Raw genomic sequence first — 17,273 nt, 5'->3', positions numbered from 1 at the left:
TGTTCACCCAGGACCTCATTCTCAATTAAAATGCCATTCTGATATTTCTGAAAATCTTCCGGAGATTTTCCACGTGTGTTTAAAAAAGAAAAAGCAGAATTTCCTCTACCTCAAAGCATCTACTTGGTCACATTTTTGGCCCCTGGGCACCTCACCCATATACATTTCTCAGATAGACACTGCCCATTTTCTCTGTGATTTTTCAATTGTTCATGATAAAAATGCTTTCATGAACAATTATAAACTTTAAGCAGTTTATTTTATATTTGTATAAATTAAAGGACTCATAATATAAAACCTCCTCACTCCACCAAAGATAAATTTTGCAATGGTCTCAGTTTATTTTAAAGCCATGCTATCCTAGGAGTCATTTTTCTGGGAGTATTTATCTGGGATCACCCCCTCACTCCATCCTGCATGCTCATGATTGGGCTCTAAGAGGAAATGCACAAATCAACCTTTTTGAAGTCATGGTTTTCATCACATTCTCATTCATGACCCCAAAAGTCATTATGAGCCACTAATGCTTATTTTTGCTGTGTTCCATTATGCATACATATGTGGTTTAAATTTCTTACAAACAACCTTAGCTTATTATCTACATGAGTCTTAAAATTAATATGCCAATGTCTATGTTTTCTTCCTGTAATTATATAGAAATTTGATCATTTTTTCTTAATGTTCTTTGCATTTCTTCACCTACTATCTCACTCTATACTTTTTACTTTAACATGCAGAAATTTCATTATTTGAAGGCAAGGCAATTTATTGCTTTTTCCTTTTGTTGTTTCTTTTATCCCTCTAATCCTAACCTGTTTTCCACAGTACAGAAATACTACACTTTTCGGAACATTTGTGAACTATTTATTTTCTGCTGAGACCATTGCATAATTTATCTTTGATGGAGTGAGGAGGTTTTATATTCATGAGTCCTTTAATTTATACAAAACACATAGCTTATTCCTCTCTGTAATTATTTAATGCACTGAACAATTAATTAAATGTTCAAAGAAAAAAGGTGTTACCCCCCAAAATAATCTTAAATGTTATAAAAAATTAGTCATTAAAAGAAACACTGTAGTTAAAAAAAATTATCTTTTCAGTTTTTCTGTAGTCTGATACATACATACATACAAACATACATACACATATATGCATATCTATACTAATAAAAGGGTGATATGCTACTTAGACTGGGAGACCTTCCAGATGTCCTTCTGGACAAAGCTATGGTGGCAGGCCAAGGCAGAGGCCGTTAGGAGGAATCAGGCCAGGACGGGAGGGCAGGGGGGCCAGTTGGGGTTGAGCAGGCCAGCAGAGGGAGCATTTGGGGGCGAGAAGGCCAGTGGGAGGTCAGTTGGGGGCAAGCATGCCAGCAGGCAGAGTGGTTAGAGGCGATTAGGTAGGCAGGCATTTGAGTGGTTAGGAGCCAGCAGTATCGAATTGCAAGAGGGTGCAGGCCGGGCTGAGGAACACCCTCTCCCCTATGCATGAATTTTGTGCATCGGGCCACGTGTGTGTGTGTGTGTGTGTGTGTGTGTGTGTACATACCTACATATATATATACATACATGTATATCTGTGACTTTAATGCTGTATAGAATTTAGGTTGGTCTATTTAATTCAATGTTTTATGCTTAGTTTGATCATTATATTATTACATGAAGCCTTTAATTTATTATCAATGAAGAAATAGGTATTTATTGCTAGTATGAATGGTCTTTTAAAAGATTTGAATTTGTTGATCATCTGCCACATGGAAAAATTGATTAAATTAATGTATGTGCCACTTTCATCATGAGCCCAGAAGACCTAGAATTGCCATGGAGTTCAGAGTCAGGCACGTAAGTGCTAGTGTGGTCTGGCCTGCCTGTAATTTCACGACTTTCAGACTGCACCTCATGTTGTTTGTACACTATACACTTTGTGGTGATTCTGAAATAGGTTGTATATAAGTCTTTATAATACATAAATCAAACATGATAAAGCATTACCACTATAAAATGCATCTTTACTGTTTTAAATATACTGCCTATTTTCTCAAAGTGCACTGCAAACATGCTGTAATAAAGCTTCCCCATTGATTTAAGAGAGTCTCAGAAGAAGCTGTATTAAGTAGATGCAGAACATCTTTGGGGAAAAACATTGGAACTATCAAGTACTTAGTAAGTAAAGAATATGTCTATATTACAAGTAATCTTAGTAGTTTTAAGTATTATCACAAAAGATAAGAGTGGTTTAGCATTAACAGTAGTTCCTGTTATTGTTCAACCAGCTGAGATTTTATTTTAGAAACATATCTCTAGCAAAAATCCTCTTAATTTTCCAAACTATTTTAATCTTTTATGTTGTTTTAGGCATTACACTGTGGTAGTAATTATTTTGTTTGTTTAAGCAGTAAAAATACTTGAAAAATAGAAAATTCATACATATGTAATTTAAATGAGGAAAGCAGTGACTCCATATTTGTACCTTTTCATATTTTAAGAAATCCTTAAAAATTGTCTGAAATATACAGTTCCTATAATTTAATACACATAATGAACCAAGAACAGTGATTAATTGGGAAAACATGTTAGTTTCATGGCTCAGGTGGAGTTTTAGCACCTTATAATACAAAAATTCCACAGACTAAGTAATAACTTCTTTTTAAAATATTTTAATTGGTTAATTTTCAAAGTAATTTTGGGTCTGAAATGTTTAAGTGGAAGAATAATTACAGAAACTTTTAATGTCGCAGTTTTTCTGTAATCATTATATTTTCTATAAGTCAAATGGATACCCATTTGTGAAATAACACAAAATATGCTTTTCTAAATACTTAATTTTGGAAAAACTAGTAAAAGTAAACTAGGAATTTGATAGTAGGCAAATCTTAATTTTAAAGGCAGCTTCAGGCATATCTGGGCTGCTGGAGAGAGCCCTCACACCTCTGTCAGCACTTGAATGACAGCAGCATGTTTCATTTCTCTCAGTAGAAAAAGGAGGGTGTGTAGACATAACAATGCCTTAATAGTTTGGGCTATGATGACAGTTTGAAGTTGTTTGGAAGATTTTTAAAAAAATTATTTAATATAATAATGTATATAGACTCTCAAACACTTGCCCAGTTTAATTTGAGACAATTTCCAAATCCTTTGTAGATGCATATAGCATCATATGCTACTTTGATTTATAGCTTCATTTGGAAAGCCCTGTCAATATGAAAAATACTGTTTTCTGAAATGTGGTATGTGCTTCTTAGAAGTCTGTCATATTTCTTTTTTTTTCTATTGCTGATTTTTTGGATTATCTTTTTCTACTTGCTCCTTAAGAGTTGGTATTTCCTTAGATTGAATCCTAGCATCTCTTCCCATCTACATATTCTAGATTATTAGGCAATTTCATCCATTCCCATGGTTTCCCCAGATGTCTTCTACTTGAATCATTATTCTCCACTCTCAGCCTATCTACCCACAAACCAACATAACATCTCCTGATGTCTCAGGCAGTCCAACAGTGTGTTCAATGTTAAGCTCATCTTTCTCCTCACATTTCCATCCATGTCCCAAGGGAGGGGAAATTATACATATAGGTGCTTTTCTTCCTGTTTTGCAAAGCCCACTGCTGAGAGGCCTGGAACTTTAATTTATACAAAATTAGTTCAAGTCTTCTAAATGTGAATACTCAGCTCTGAATGTGCTCTCTGTAATGTGCTGACCTTATTTTCTGAATCAAAAGTTAAGAGTTGTGGTCCAACAATATTGGAAGCCTGAATTTGTTACTATAATCATAGCACATTGCTTTTTCATGTCACTTTATTAATTTATAGGCATTATGGTAGACAGACACTAATAACAATACATATATAATGTAAAGTTGCAATTATAATAAGTATAAGACGTAGTATGAAGTACACTGTGCATACATACATGACAGTGTGTAATTTGACCTAGTTAGGGAGAGCAGGTAATGTTTTCCTTGCAAGTGATGATTAAATTTAATGTGCAGGTTGAGGAATTCATCAGGCAGAGAGAGAATGGAAAAGTGCTTAATTTAAGGAAGGTGTGATAGCTTACACAAAGATCTGGTAATAGTAGGTGCATACTATGTGGGAGCAGCTATTTCTGTGCAAAGAAATTTGCAATCTTGCTAGATATTTTCTTCCTTCATTTCTTCCTTCCCTCTTTCTTGCTCTCTTACGCTAAAAAATATTTGAAACTGAAATTTCTATTAAATTGGGAGTAGTAGAAAACAAAATGTAATTGCTTTTAAACTATGTGGTAGACAGGGATTTGAATTAGAGGAACCATGGGGTTTCAGGAATAAATATAGCCAGGGCTTATCTATAATGTAAAACCAAAAAGAAAAAGGTTTTGTGATGGTGTTGCTTCCACTCTTGTTACCTAAAAATCAAAACCAGCACTTATAATCTGTGGAGAGTAGCTATAGCGTTTGGACAGATTCAAGCCTTGGACTAATGAGAGGGTATGATCCTCTTGTGTCAAAGCCACTTGCAAGTCCTAGCACAATTATAGCCAAAGGCTATAAGTTGTAAGCTTGACCTTATGGTCTGAACTTGTAGTCCCAGGAGGCTGAGTGATGTGGGCTTGATAGAGTTCAGGTGCATGTTATTGAGTAAGATTTGAAACCCACAAGAGCATTGTAAACATCTTGACCACGCTCTTTGCCTTGTGGAAATCTGGCTATAAAATAAAGACTCAGCTTGCAGGCTGTGGCACTGTCTCTCTAATCAGAGGGCAGTGTCCCACCTAGCCCCAGCTTTATTCTCTTGTCTATCTTTTCTAATCCTCTCCTCCCCACCCCCGCCAGGTACACCCATAATTGTGCTGACATAGCACTGTAACCACTGCCCTGATACCTTTTGATAAACCAGAAAATAACTAAATCCCAAATAGTAAACTTCAAAATCTTTGCTTACATTTTAAGTGATGTATTTTTTAAGTGCATTTTTTACTATGAAATTTAGTATTCCATATAACCTGTCTTTGAGAATTAGGGCAAACTATGGGAATTCTATTAGACTATAAAGTGTCTTTTGAACTACACTGAAGAACTCTCCGGTCTGGGTATTCTTTAGTTCTGTTTTATATGTATACTAAAGGTCAGGTGCACGAATTTGTGCACCAGTGGAGTCCCTTGGCTTGGCCTGCGGGATTGGGCAAAAACCGGCTCTCCGACATCCCCTAATGGGTCCTGGATTTCAAGAGGGCACAGGCCAAGCCGAGGGACCCATCTGTGTACGATCGGGGCTGAGGAGGGACGTGGGAGGTTGGCCAGCTGGGGAGGGACCATGGGAGAAATACAGGGTCTGTCCAGCCCGCCTTTCTCAGTCTCAATTGGCAGGACCGCAGCAGCAAGCTAACCTACCAGTCGGAGCATCTACTCCTTGGTTGTCAGTGCATGTCATAGTGAGTGGTTGAGTGTCCACAGCATATCATTAGCATATTATGCTTTGATTGGTTGAACAGCTGACCAGATGACCAGACACTTAGCATATTAGGCTTTTATATATAGGATGTATCATCCTTCAAAGATAGTTCTGATGTTTGGCCCTCAAAACATTTTTTCATCTGCTCTTACCCAATTCTTAGAAAAGAAATTATATTCCAGGTGTAGGAAATTATTTTCAGTGTTTTATAACTTCCTTATAGTCTCTTTACAAACTAAATTCCTCTCTGTTTTTCTTTGCAGAAAGGGCTATTGCAAGACATGAAGTCCGAGAAATTGAGCAACGTCATACAATGGATGGCCCTCGACAAGATGCAGCTTTAGATGAGGAAGACGACATGGTGATCATTTATAACAGAGTTCCCAAAACCGCAAGCACCTCTTTTACCAATATTGCCTATGACCTGTGTGCAAAGAATAAATACCATGTTCTTCATATTAACACTACCAAAAATAATCCAGTGATGTCACTACAAGATCAGGTAAGCACAACTTAAAGAATGCATGTTGTATCTCAAGGGACAAAGCATTTTAAGGGACATTTGTGCTGATCGCAATGAATTGTAATCTGTTGGGGTAAGGAATCAACCAAATTCTTCTGTAATTGTACTTCTCATTTCCTTGCATTTAGTATATATTCAAATATATGTGAAATAAATGGATTAATAACTTGAATTTTCTAAGATAAAATTGATGCTCTTCAATATGGTATTCTTTTTTAAATATACATTATTGTTAGCAAGATATTATGCAATAAAACATTGTATTTTTTTCAACTTATGATACGGAAATCTTTATTTGATGAAAACCTATATTCTGTATTGCTCAATTTTATGAATTTCATATTATCTTTACTAGTAATTTATGTAAATACTAGAGGCCCAGTGCACGAAATTCATGCAATAGGTGGATCCCTCAGTCCAGATTGCAAGGGGGTGCAGGCCAGGCCAAGGAACTCCACTGGTGCACGATTGGGGCTTGGGAGGGACACGGGAGGTTGGCCAGCCAGGTAGGGACTGCAGAAGGGCTCCAGGGCATGTCTGGCCTGACTAACTCAGTCCCGATCGGCCGGACCCCAGCAGCAAGCTAACCTACCTGTCAGAGCATCTGCCCCCGGGTGATCAGTGCATGTCACAGTGGCCTTAACTTATCATTAGCATATTACTTTGATTGGTAGAACAGATGACTGGACTACCGGGCACTTAGCATATTAAGCTTTTATTATTAGGATTAGTTATAAATGTGTACAAAACAGGGATTATGGCTTATATTTTACCACAATCTTGCCTTTTAAGGTGTCAGGAAATTTTAGATAAACAGATGGATAGATAATTATTTGGAATAGTTTTAAGAAAAGTGGAGGAAATTATCTCATGAGATTTACTCATCTCTTTATCAGTAATAGCACATATTTTCTCCACCCCTGGAGTTCTAATTATAAATAAAGTAGAGGCCCAGTGCATGAATTTGTACACTATTGGAATCCCTCAGCCTGGCTGGTGATCAGGGCCTATTGAGATGGTCTGCCAGCCATGGGGAAGGTTGGCTGTGGGAGCACACTTTCCACCAGGGGGCAGCTTCTACATTGAGCATCTGCACCCCTGATGGTTAGTGTGCATCCTACCAACCAGTCGACTGGTGGTTCGGTCATTAGGTTGCTTAGGCTTTTATATATATATAAAAAGTGTGTATATATATGTGTGTATATATATGTATATATGTGTGTGTGTGTGTGTGTGTGTGTGTGTGTGTGTGTATATATAAGTTCTTCCTACAAGTATTAAAGAAAATGGGTATTAGGTTCCATGTGAAGAAAATATAATATTTGAAATACTATATAGGATTAAACACCATATTGGGGTAGCCTTATTAGGAAGGTATTTGTGACACATAGTTAGAATGTTTCTATTTGAAAATATCTGAACTTGTTTTATTGCAGAATTGACTTTGTTATTCCATTATTTAGCATTTCATAACCCTTACTCTGACGCAAGAGAATAACATTGACACCCAAGGTTAATGTTTGCTTTCTTGCTAGAGAGCTGTTTGTAAAAGTCAATAGTATATGGAATATCATTTCTCCATGTAATTCTTGTCTTTCTGCAGCATCCACAATTACTCTTTTTCATAGAACCAAAAATCTACATCTGTCAGCCAAACCAAATAACTCCACTATAAATTGGAAGGAACATGAGCTTATTTAGTTAAGTGGGTCATAAAACTATTCATTATGTAATATTGTGTATTTAAAGGCAAGTATACTAAATAATCAGTTTTTATACAGCATGTGGTATATTTTAAATCTATTTGCATGATTGCTTTTCTGAATGTATCTTGGTTTAAAAGGAACATTTCTTAATGCTCATATAATTTTAGATTTCTTTAGTAGTATTTTTTTTAGGAAGATAAAGTTAGCTTGCTTGTTCAATTTTTAGAATTGTTTTGTGTCCAGTATTACAGAGTTCTCTGCAGCTATGAGATGTCTGACAATGCATCTACCATTTTTTCAGGAAATATAAATCTACAGAAGCTTACCACATATGACATTTATAGGCATCATGTAGTGATACATTTTCCCAGTTGCATTTGATTGAAATAAAACTTCTGTTTTCCTCTCAATAGTTTAATAATAGAGAAGGAAAAGAAAGAAAAAACACCCAGCGGAAGAGAAGCATAAACACTGTATTAAAAGCAATTGGATCACATAATGACCAACTCTTAAAATATGTGTCTGTGGGGAGAGTAGAGGAATAGTCTTAATCATTAGTCACATACTTCAAAATGGCAGCTGGTGGCTGAGAACCTGCTCTTAATTTGGAATAGCTTATACACAAAATGTTCTCTAATACACCGTATCTAAATTACTTACTAGTTTCTGGTTCTGTATAGAAGCAGTTGTTCAAACAAGTTACAGTTACTGCTTCTCTCTCCTGGGCATGACATATTAGGTAGCACTTTTATTTTACATTCAATCTAGTAAACTTTATTTAAATGTAAACTTCTAAATTATACTAGATGCTTTAAAAATATTTTTAAGTATTCTCTGAACCCTATTTTGCATAACATAATTTGATTTTCATGCCATATTTTTGTTCTTGTGTACTGTTCTCAACTGCTTTATTATTCAAGTAGGAATTAAATTCTTTCTTCTCTGAGAAATAGTTACTAATCAATACTTGACAGAAGTGAGACTTAAAAGAATAGATTTTTATTAAATATACCATTGTTTCAATCTTTCATTTAAAGCCCAGTTTCTCATAAATATAGGTGACGATTCCATCCTCTTCTAACCTCAGCAGTTCAGTCTGCTTAATAACTGCAGTTAGCCCTAGCTCTTTCCCAGATTTATTTTGTACATAATGTACTAGATATTGTGCTAAACTGCTTACATGTGTAATTATTTCTCTCAAAAATTTTAGAGGCAAAGCCCAAATATTTATAGTCTAGTATAAAATTATTAAATGTGCGAAACAGTTGTTAACTCTCCTTTTAAGTTTTCATTCATTGACTATGGAACATATGCAGAGATTATGCTAAGGCTTGGAATAAAAAGCAAGGGCATATCTTTTAGAGAACTTATTTATAATTAGCCTGGTGCATGAAATTCATACAAGGGGGGAGAGGGGTTGTCTCACAGCTTAGCCTGCATCCTGTCCAATCTGGGGACCCCTTAAGGGATGTCCAAATACCCATTTAGGCTGGATTTCTCCTAACTGCCCTCCCCTGCTGGCTTGGTCACCCCTAACTTGTCCTCCCCTGCAGCCTGGTTATCCCTAACTGTCTTCCTTTGCAGGCCTGGTCCCCACCAACTGCCCTCCTCTGCTGTCTCGGTCACCCCTAACTGCTCTCCCCTGCTGGCCTGGTTTCCCCGAACTGCCCTCCCCTGCTGGCCTGGTCCCCTCCAACTGCCCTCCCCTGCAGGCATTGTCTCTCCCAACTGCTCTCCCCTGCAGGCCTGTTTGCCTCTAACTGCCCTCCCCTGCTAGCCCAGTCCTCCCTAATTGCCCTCCCCTGCTGGCCTGGTTGCCCCTGACTGTTCTCCCCTGCAGGCCTGGTTGCCTCTAACTGCCCTCCCCTGCAGGCCTTTTCTTTCCCAACTGCCCTCTGCTGCTGGCCATCTTGTGGTGGCCATCTTGTGTCCACATGGGGGGCGGCCATCTTGTGTATTGGAGTGATGTCAATTTGCATATTACCTCTTTATTATATAGGATTTACTTGAGAATGTAAAATATAGACAGAAAATATGAGGACTGTTCAATGAAAACATCAATATATGGTGTTCTCACCAAAAGGTTTAACCAAAAATATGTCTCACCCAAAAGTTTAACCTGTATCTTATCTTAAAGTAACAGGTCCATGTTGTAGAATATTCTCTAGAACAACTGTTCTGAACTCTTCTAAAAATGTCAGTGTTGTGACAACCAAAAAAAGTCAGGGTTTGTTGGGGGTGGGATGGGATAATCTTCTCTACACTAGAGGAGACTAAGGAGACATGAAAACCAAAAATAATGTGTGATCTGTTATTGGATCCTTGATCAAAGGCGCCTGCTATTTGCTTTCCGACAGTTCAGGAAAAATTGTGTGTGTGTGTGTGTGTGTATCTATATCTGTATCTATATCTATATATCTATATTTATATCTACATCTATATCTAACTATATATAGGTTCTTTCAACTTGTCTATAGATAAGGAATTTTTCAAAATTAACAAGTTGGGATAAAATAAGAGAAAGTAAGAATGAGTAGACTAAAAGATAAACATTTGAAAACATAAGGCATGAGAATACTAAGTAAAAAGAATGAGGCAGACTCAGTCATGAGAGGTATGTTTTTGAGATGGGCTTTACTCAGTTAATAGACAGGAATTGGCAGGAGACAAGTAATCAGTTGTTCTAATTGTTTACTCTGCTATCATGAAAATACCTCTATATTAAAGAACATATTGTCTTTAAAGTAACAATGTCAAATTGTAAGTGGTACCTGTCTTTTATTATATTTCTTTTTTTTTTAATGATTACCCTTTTAATATATATATTTTATTGATTTTTTTACAGAGAGGAAGGGAGAGAGATAGAGAGCTAGAAACATCGATGAGAGAAACATCGACCAGCTGCCTCTTGCCTACTGGGGATGTGCCCGCAACTAATGTACAATACATGCCCTTGACTGGAATCGAACCCGGGACCTTTCAGTCCGCAGACCGACGCTCTACAACTGAGCCAAACCGTTTTCGGCTTTTATGATATTTCTTAATTCTTTTCTGTTCTCATATATTTAAGTCTGTGGCTGTATTTTACCCCTTTCTGTAAGACATTGAAAATATGTAGAATTTGCATTCTGTGTAGTACAGCATAGTAATTTTTTGTTCTTTTAATTTACCATTTAGCCAACTTCTGTTCATTTGCATTGGATCTTATGGCTTGATATTAGTTGTACATACTGCTTTTTTGACACAGCACTTTAGATGAGTGCTTCTCAATCTTTAATGTATATCTAATCACCGATTAAAATGCAGATTCTGATTCAGAAGGAGTAAGATGCAGCCTGATATTCTGAGTTTCTGAAAGCTTCTGTTGTGTTGAAACCTCCTTAAAAGGTAATCTGAAACCAGCCTCCATACGTGGAAGGCAGGGAGAAACCAAAGGCCTTAACTGGGTTTGGTCATGTACAGCCCAGATAGTCTCATCACCACATTCGGTCCTAAGGCTGTGTCCTTGGGCAGCTTCTTACACAGGGAAGTCAAGCAGAGCATGCATTCCAAGCACAGGAGAGGGGGGGCGGGGGGAACTTCCAGTTGCCCCTGTCCAGCTTGTGAGCCAAACCAGCAGTCATGTCTTTTGAATGACCTTCCCCAACAGTTTCCGCTGATGTCAAAACCGATGCTTCTGGGCCTTGAACCACAGTTGGAATAGCAAAGTTCTAGAATGTGATTCTCAGTGGGGTTATGGGAACATGTGTATTATAATCTTCTCAGGTGAGGTACTTATATTCATATTTCTACCTCCCCAACAACATCCAAATTCCTTACCTCGACCAATGAGCCCCTTTTGGCCAAGTTCTTCTCCTCTGCTCTCACCTCTAATTTACCAGCCACGCTGGCTTTTTGGTTCATTGACTGTGCCAAGCCATTTCCATTTGAAGGGCTCTGCACTTACCACTTCTTTTTAGAATGACTTCTGACTTCACATGATTTGTCTCATGTTATCCATTTAAGGTTTAAATGGGATTCTCTTAGTAAAACCCTACTTAGTCACCATACATATAATATGTCTACTTTAAATATATAAAATGCCTCTTCCAAGTTATTGTGTACCACCAGTCTTTCTGTATTTTTCCTATTATTTGCTGATTTATCTTATTGTCTGTCTTTTCCTCTGTTATAATATAAGGAACTTGTCTGTCTTATTCAGCACTACTGTATATCTCCATGCTTAAGAACAGTGCCTGAGGCCTAGTAGACATTTCATAACTTTCTTTGTTAAATGAATGAACAAATGGACCAGTTATAATTCTGAAAGTCATTGTTAGCTGAGCATGATACCATGATAATAATTACTGCAGAGTGTAGTAATATAATTATCATTTGATTGAGAGTAATAATATAGTCTAACCTTAATTCAGGTGATTTAGAACACCCAGGCCCATTACCACCTTCCCTCAGAAAAAGGGTTGAATAACACAGATTTGAACTTTAGTGAAGATACTGTATGCAGTTGTTGCTGACCTTTCTTATATTTTTATCCAACAGTTACTCAGTTTTCCTCTTTGTATATAAAACTTCTCTAGTTTAGTCTCATAAAACTACCCACGCTGTACAATGAATCTTTATTTTAAGTATATAAATCAGTAGGAGTTCAGTATATAGTAATTACCCAAGTTAATAGTATTCATTAAATAGGTAGTTATTAAGAAGTTGAAATTTGGCCAGAATGTTCAGAGTGGCATTTTTACTTTTAGATAGTGAAAACAAGTTCTTTTGTGATCACAGATAATCATAATGTTGAGATTAATCTTATTAAGAATAGGTCTAGATACACTATTAGCAAGATGGTGATTTGTCAGCTTTTTCCTGCAGCACTGGTTCAGGTCTGATTCACTAGCAAATAAATCACTGCACTGCTTCCCACCTTGCCTGTGTTTTCCCTGAAGGTCTTCTCTGATTACTTGCTAGCCTGACTCTGCTTCAGTTATAAAATCTGACAAAAATCACAGTTTGGTGGCTTTCATCAACAAATCAACAAACGACAAGTGCTGGCGAGGATGCAGAGAAAAAAAACCCTTCCTTTGCTGCTGGTGGGAATGCAGACTGGTGTAGCCACTGTGGAAAACAGTGTGGAGTTTCCTCAAAAAATTAAAAATGAAACTCCCATTTGACCCAGGGATCCCACTTCTAGGAATATATCCCTCCCAAGAAACCAGAAACACCAGTCAAAAAAGATATATGCACCCCTACATTTATAGCAGCACAATTTACAATAGCTAAGATTTGAAACAGCCTTAGTGCCCATCAGCAGATGAGTGAATTAAAACCTGTGATTACATCTACACAATGGAATACTACGCTACTATAAAAAGAAGGAACTTTTACCATTTGCAACAGCAGGGATGGAACTGGAGAGCATTATGATAAGGGAAATAAGCCAATTGGAGAAAGATAAATACCACATGATCTCACTTATATGTGAGATCATAAACTAATGAACAAAAATAGGTCCAGAGACAAATGGCAGGGGGGCGGGGAGGATGGTTAGAGATCAATCAAAGGACTTAAATGCATGCATATTAGCATAACCAATGGACACAGACACTGGGGTGGTGGGGGCTTGCCCTTAGGGGTGGGAGTGTTTGGGAGGGTCAAGTGGGGAAAAAAGAGACATATATAATACTTTAAACAAACAAACAAACAAACAAAAATCACAGTTTGGGATCTGCTCCAGGCTAAGCATGAAAACATCTCTTTTAATCTATTATATCTAACTACTACTGCTGAAACATCCTTCTTGATAGCCTATTTCAATCAGAGTATGGAAATTCTCTTTGAGTAAAGTCACTGTGGTGTCTGTTTTTTCTCCCCAAGCCAGTTAGCAATATCTTCAGTCTCCTTAACTTCATTTGATACTTTTAGTTTTGCTCCTTTGTCTATCACTTTACTTTTATTAGTGCCAAGTACAATAAGAATCCATTAAAAACCAAGTAGAAACTTGCTCACCTACTCTCCATTTCCCTTCATTCCTCTGTGCTCCAGAGCTTTATCTCAAGGTCTTAGGCAGAATGCTGCACTGTAGGGAAAAAAACTAGAACAAAACGGAAGAAATACTGAAAGACAAGGTAAGTGGTGTAGGAGAGATGAGGAGGCAGAAAGTGATGGAATAGGAACTGAAACCAGACTGATTAAAGGTGAAGAGACAGGGAAAATTCAGGAGAAATATGATAAATATTTAACACTAGAGGCCTGGTGCATGAAATTCTTGCGCAGAGATGGGGAGGGGTTATCCCTCAGCCCGATTTGCACTCTCTCATTTGCCTTCTGGGGTTGTCCTACTGACAGCAGTTGGATATTGTAGTGCTGCCACATAGATGGGAGAGGCTCCCACTACCGCTGCTGTACTTGCCAGCTGTGAGCCCAACTTCTGGCTAAGCTGTGAGAGCATACTGACCACCAGGGGGCATCTCCTGCATTGAGTGTCTGCAACCTGGTGGTCAATGCATGCCATAGCAACTAGTTGGTCTACCACTGGGCCAAAACTGGCTCTCCAACATACCTGGAAGGGTCCTGGATTGTGAGAGGGTGCAGGCCCATCCAAAGGGACCCTGCCAATGCATGATTGGAGCCAGGGAGGGATGCAGGAAGTTGGCCAGCCAGGAGCGACCACAGGAGGGCTCCAGGGCCTGTCTGGCCTGTCTCACTCAGTTCCAATCAGCTGGACCCCAGCAGTAAGCTAATCTACCGGTTGGAGCATCTGCTCCCTGGTAATCAGTGCACATCATAGCGATTGGTCGACCTGTCAACTGTCTGCTCCCTGGTGGTCAGTACACATCATAGTGACTGGTTGACCAGTTGACTGCTTGCCCCCTGATGATCAGTGCACATCATAACGAGTGATTGAGCAACCTTAGTTGCAGCATATCATTAGCATATTATGCTTTCATTGGTTGAATGGCTGACTGGATGACTGGACACTTAGCATACTAGGCTTTTATTATATAGGATGGCTAAAAGGAGAAGTGGCTAAATACTTTGAAAAGAAAAACAAAATACTGTTCATCAAAGAGGGTTATTTAGTTGGTTATGACCTTGGAGGTCACTTTGAAAGAAGAGTTTAGAATGGTATAGACTTGCAGTAGTATGTAAATACTCAAGACTATTCTCCAGATCAGTCTGAAGAGCCGCTTTAACCTTATTGACATCATTTGTTTGCTTAGCACTTTTTTATTTCTATAGAGGGAAGGTAAATCTCAGTTCAGCATCTTTTGAATTATTGCAAATTGTAAGTCAGCCACAGTTTTATTAATGAAACTTTAACATATTACCTTAGTTGAATGTTGATGAAATGGAGAAAATACATATGCATCAAGTATATAGCCTTCAATATTCTTTTAGTTGGGGATTAAAGAAAGATTCTGAGTCTTTTAGAGATTTTAGCAATGGGTGTTGTTAAAAGTCTCAACAATAACCCACCTGAATTTACTTCACAATAAAGTTGGAAAATAAAATGCAAAGTCCTACATAGATAGTTAAACCATATCTCTTAGTTTTGACTGGCAATCTTTAGTAACTCCTGAGTTTACCCAAGACAATAGAAAGGGCAAGAATTAGTGGTCACTGTTGAAAAATGGTTGTCCAGTATGAGAGTAGTGAACAGGGTGGTTTGGAAGTTGATATTGTAGTGAATGTTCTGAGGAAAAATAAGCAATTGGGGGAGAGAGAGAGAGAGAGAGAGAGAGAGAGAGAGAGGGGGAGGGAGGGAGGGAGGGAGAGAGAGAGGGAGAGGGAGAGAGATCTACAGAACTTTGAGTTTTTGGAGGTCGAGTTTTAATGATTGGATTTGAGGGGTTTCTTTAGTGGGTAAAACTTGACATTCTCCAATGTCCAAGTTTTTAAATCAGAATCCCGATATGAAGGATGACTCTCTTTTCCTTTCAAATTCTTCTGGTTGTTTTGTTGTTGTTTTAATGCCTTGTATAAATTGGACAGTTAAATTAAGGAAATTAGCTAGTAGTGTAGAGTTACCTGTGACCTCTTGCTGCATGGGACAGCATTCAATCCACTGACCCATACCAGCGGGGCAAATTTTTAAAATATATTTGCAAGGACTTTTTCATATTAACTAATCTTTTGTATACTTTTAATTCTATTAAATTAAAGGAGTAATTAGCTTTTTAAAAATTTTATTTTACCTATATCACATCTCTAATTTTATCTTTTTTATCAACAAACTTATGATATCTGCTCTTAACTCTTTAAAGTTTTCTGGTAATTACTATGTTTTCTCTAATTATTTTGATTTAGCAATTTTTTAATTTATTGAATTGTTAATAAAAATGAATTTTTAGGAATAACAGGTCTCTAATAGAAAACAGATTTGCCTAGAATTTTCCTCTGCTGCAGTGCTGCCTGCTTCATCATGTTGTAAGAAATAAGGAGAGCTCCCAAATTCAGGGGTCTTCGTAGGACACAAAACATACTTGGGAGCCAAACAGCAAGGCAAATGTTTTTACTTCTGCAGGAGGGTGTGCACACACATAGTATGGAAGCACTCGCACACTGAGCAGGTGGTCTGCCAAGCTTTTTAATCCTGATGCCCATGACCTGTTCCTCACTCTTCATTGGAGCACATGCCCACAGTTTTTCATGATTGGCGAATTCAAAGGGAGGGATTGGCCTTTGCCATTTCAAGATGGCGGCCCCCAGGGGACCTGCAAGTCATGAGGCCAACATGGTAGCTGCCAAGTCACATAAACCAAAATGGCTTCTGAGTGAACTTTTCTTTGACAAAAAAGATGATTTGTTTATTTTCACAATGTGTGTTCGTACTACCTTCCCTCACTCCATGTGAATGTCTGCACTGTACAGCATTGTGAGTGATTGCATTGTGCAATGCATTTTTCAGGTCTTCTTTCCCACTTTTCTGACTGTGGTGATAGCTCTCTTGATGATGAATTAGTAGTTAACTATACTTTTCTTAGTTAGAAAGCTGTGTTTTAAGCTCTGTAATTGTCCAACTACAATTGTGATTGGTTTTAAATGCCTACATGGAAAGTAGTTTGCTATCATTGAATTTCATTTTCTTTAAATTACATGTAAGTAATGAGTGTGTCCTCCTATTTTAGGTACGCTTTGTGAAGAATATCACTTCCTGGAAAGAGATGAAACCCGGATTTTATCATGGACACATTTCTTATTTGGACTTTGCAAAGTAAGTTATACCTAAACTGACACGCCAAAGAATACTTTGTACTTTAGCAATCTGAAGAAGGAATAAATTTATTAAATTGTTAGGATTTCGACTAAAAAAAAAAAAGTATTGGCTTGCCTTTGCCACTTTTAGTTATGTAATTTAAATATACCTTCTAGTGTTTTACTGCCCTCTAGTGTTCATAAATTGATAATTGTGGATATTAATTTCAGAAATTTGAGGTAGATTAAATTTAGGTAATACTCTTTGAAGTTATTTATCATTATTACATTTAGGTTTCTTGTACAACCAAATAAAGCTATTTTAGGAAACACCAAGTTTTAACCTAGAGGCCAATCAGATTATGGATTACCATTGGCTAAGAACTAGAAAGCAGAGAAGCCACCACTCTTTTAATGATGCCCA

The 17,273-nt window shown here is 37.5% G+C and overlaps 1 protein-coding gene across 2 annotated transcripts in view; it reads left to right on the top strand.

Moving 5' to 3' along the window:
• The window catches only part of HS2ST1 (heparan sulfate 2-O-sulfotransferase 1), a 154,408-nt gene that overhangs the window by 111,302 nt on the left and 25,833 nt on the right, over window positions 1-17,273 (top strand). For both annotated transcript variants that reach the window (XM_084871422.1, XM_084871423.1), the window contains exons 2-3: window positions 5,695-5,933; window positions 16,783-16,868. In XM_084871422.1, the coding sequence (XP_084727548.1) occupies window positions 5,695-5,933; window positions 16,783-16,868 (325 nt within the window). The remainder of the gene's footprint in view (window positions 1-5,694; window positions 5,934-16,782; window positions 16,869-17,273) is intronic.

This window comes from Pipistrellus hanaki (assembly GCF_964339955.1).
Source record: "Pipistrellus hanaki genome assembly, chromosome: 2".
In the NCBI taxonomy this organism is placed as follows: Eukaryota; Metazoa; Chordata; class Mammalia; order Chiroptera; family Vespertilionidae; genus Pipistrellus; species Pipistrellus hanaki.
This window is presented reverse-complemented; position numbering and strand designations above follow the sequence as displayed.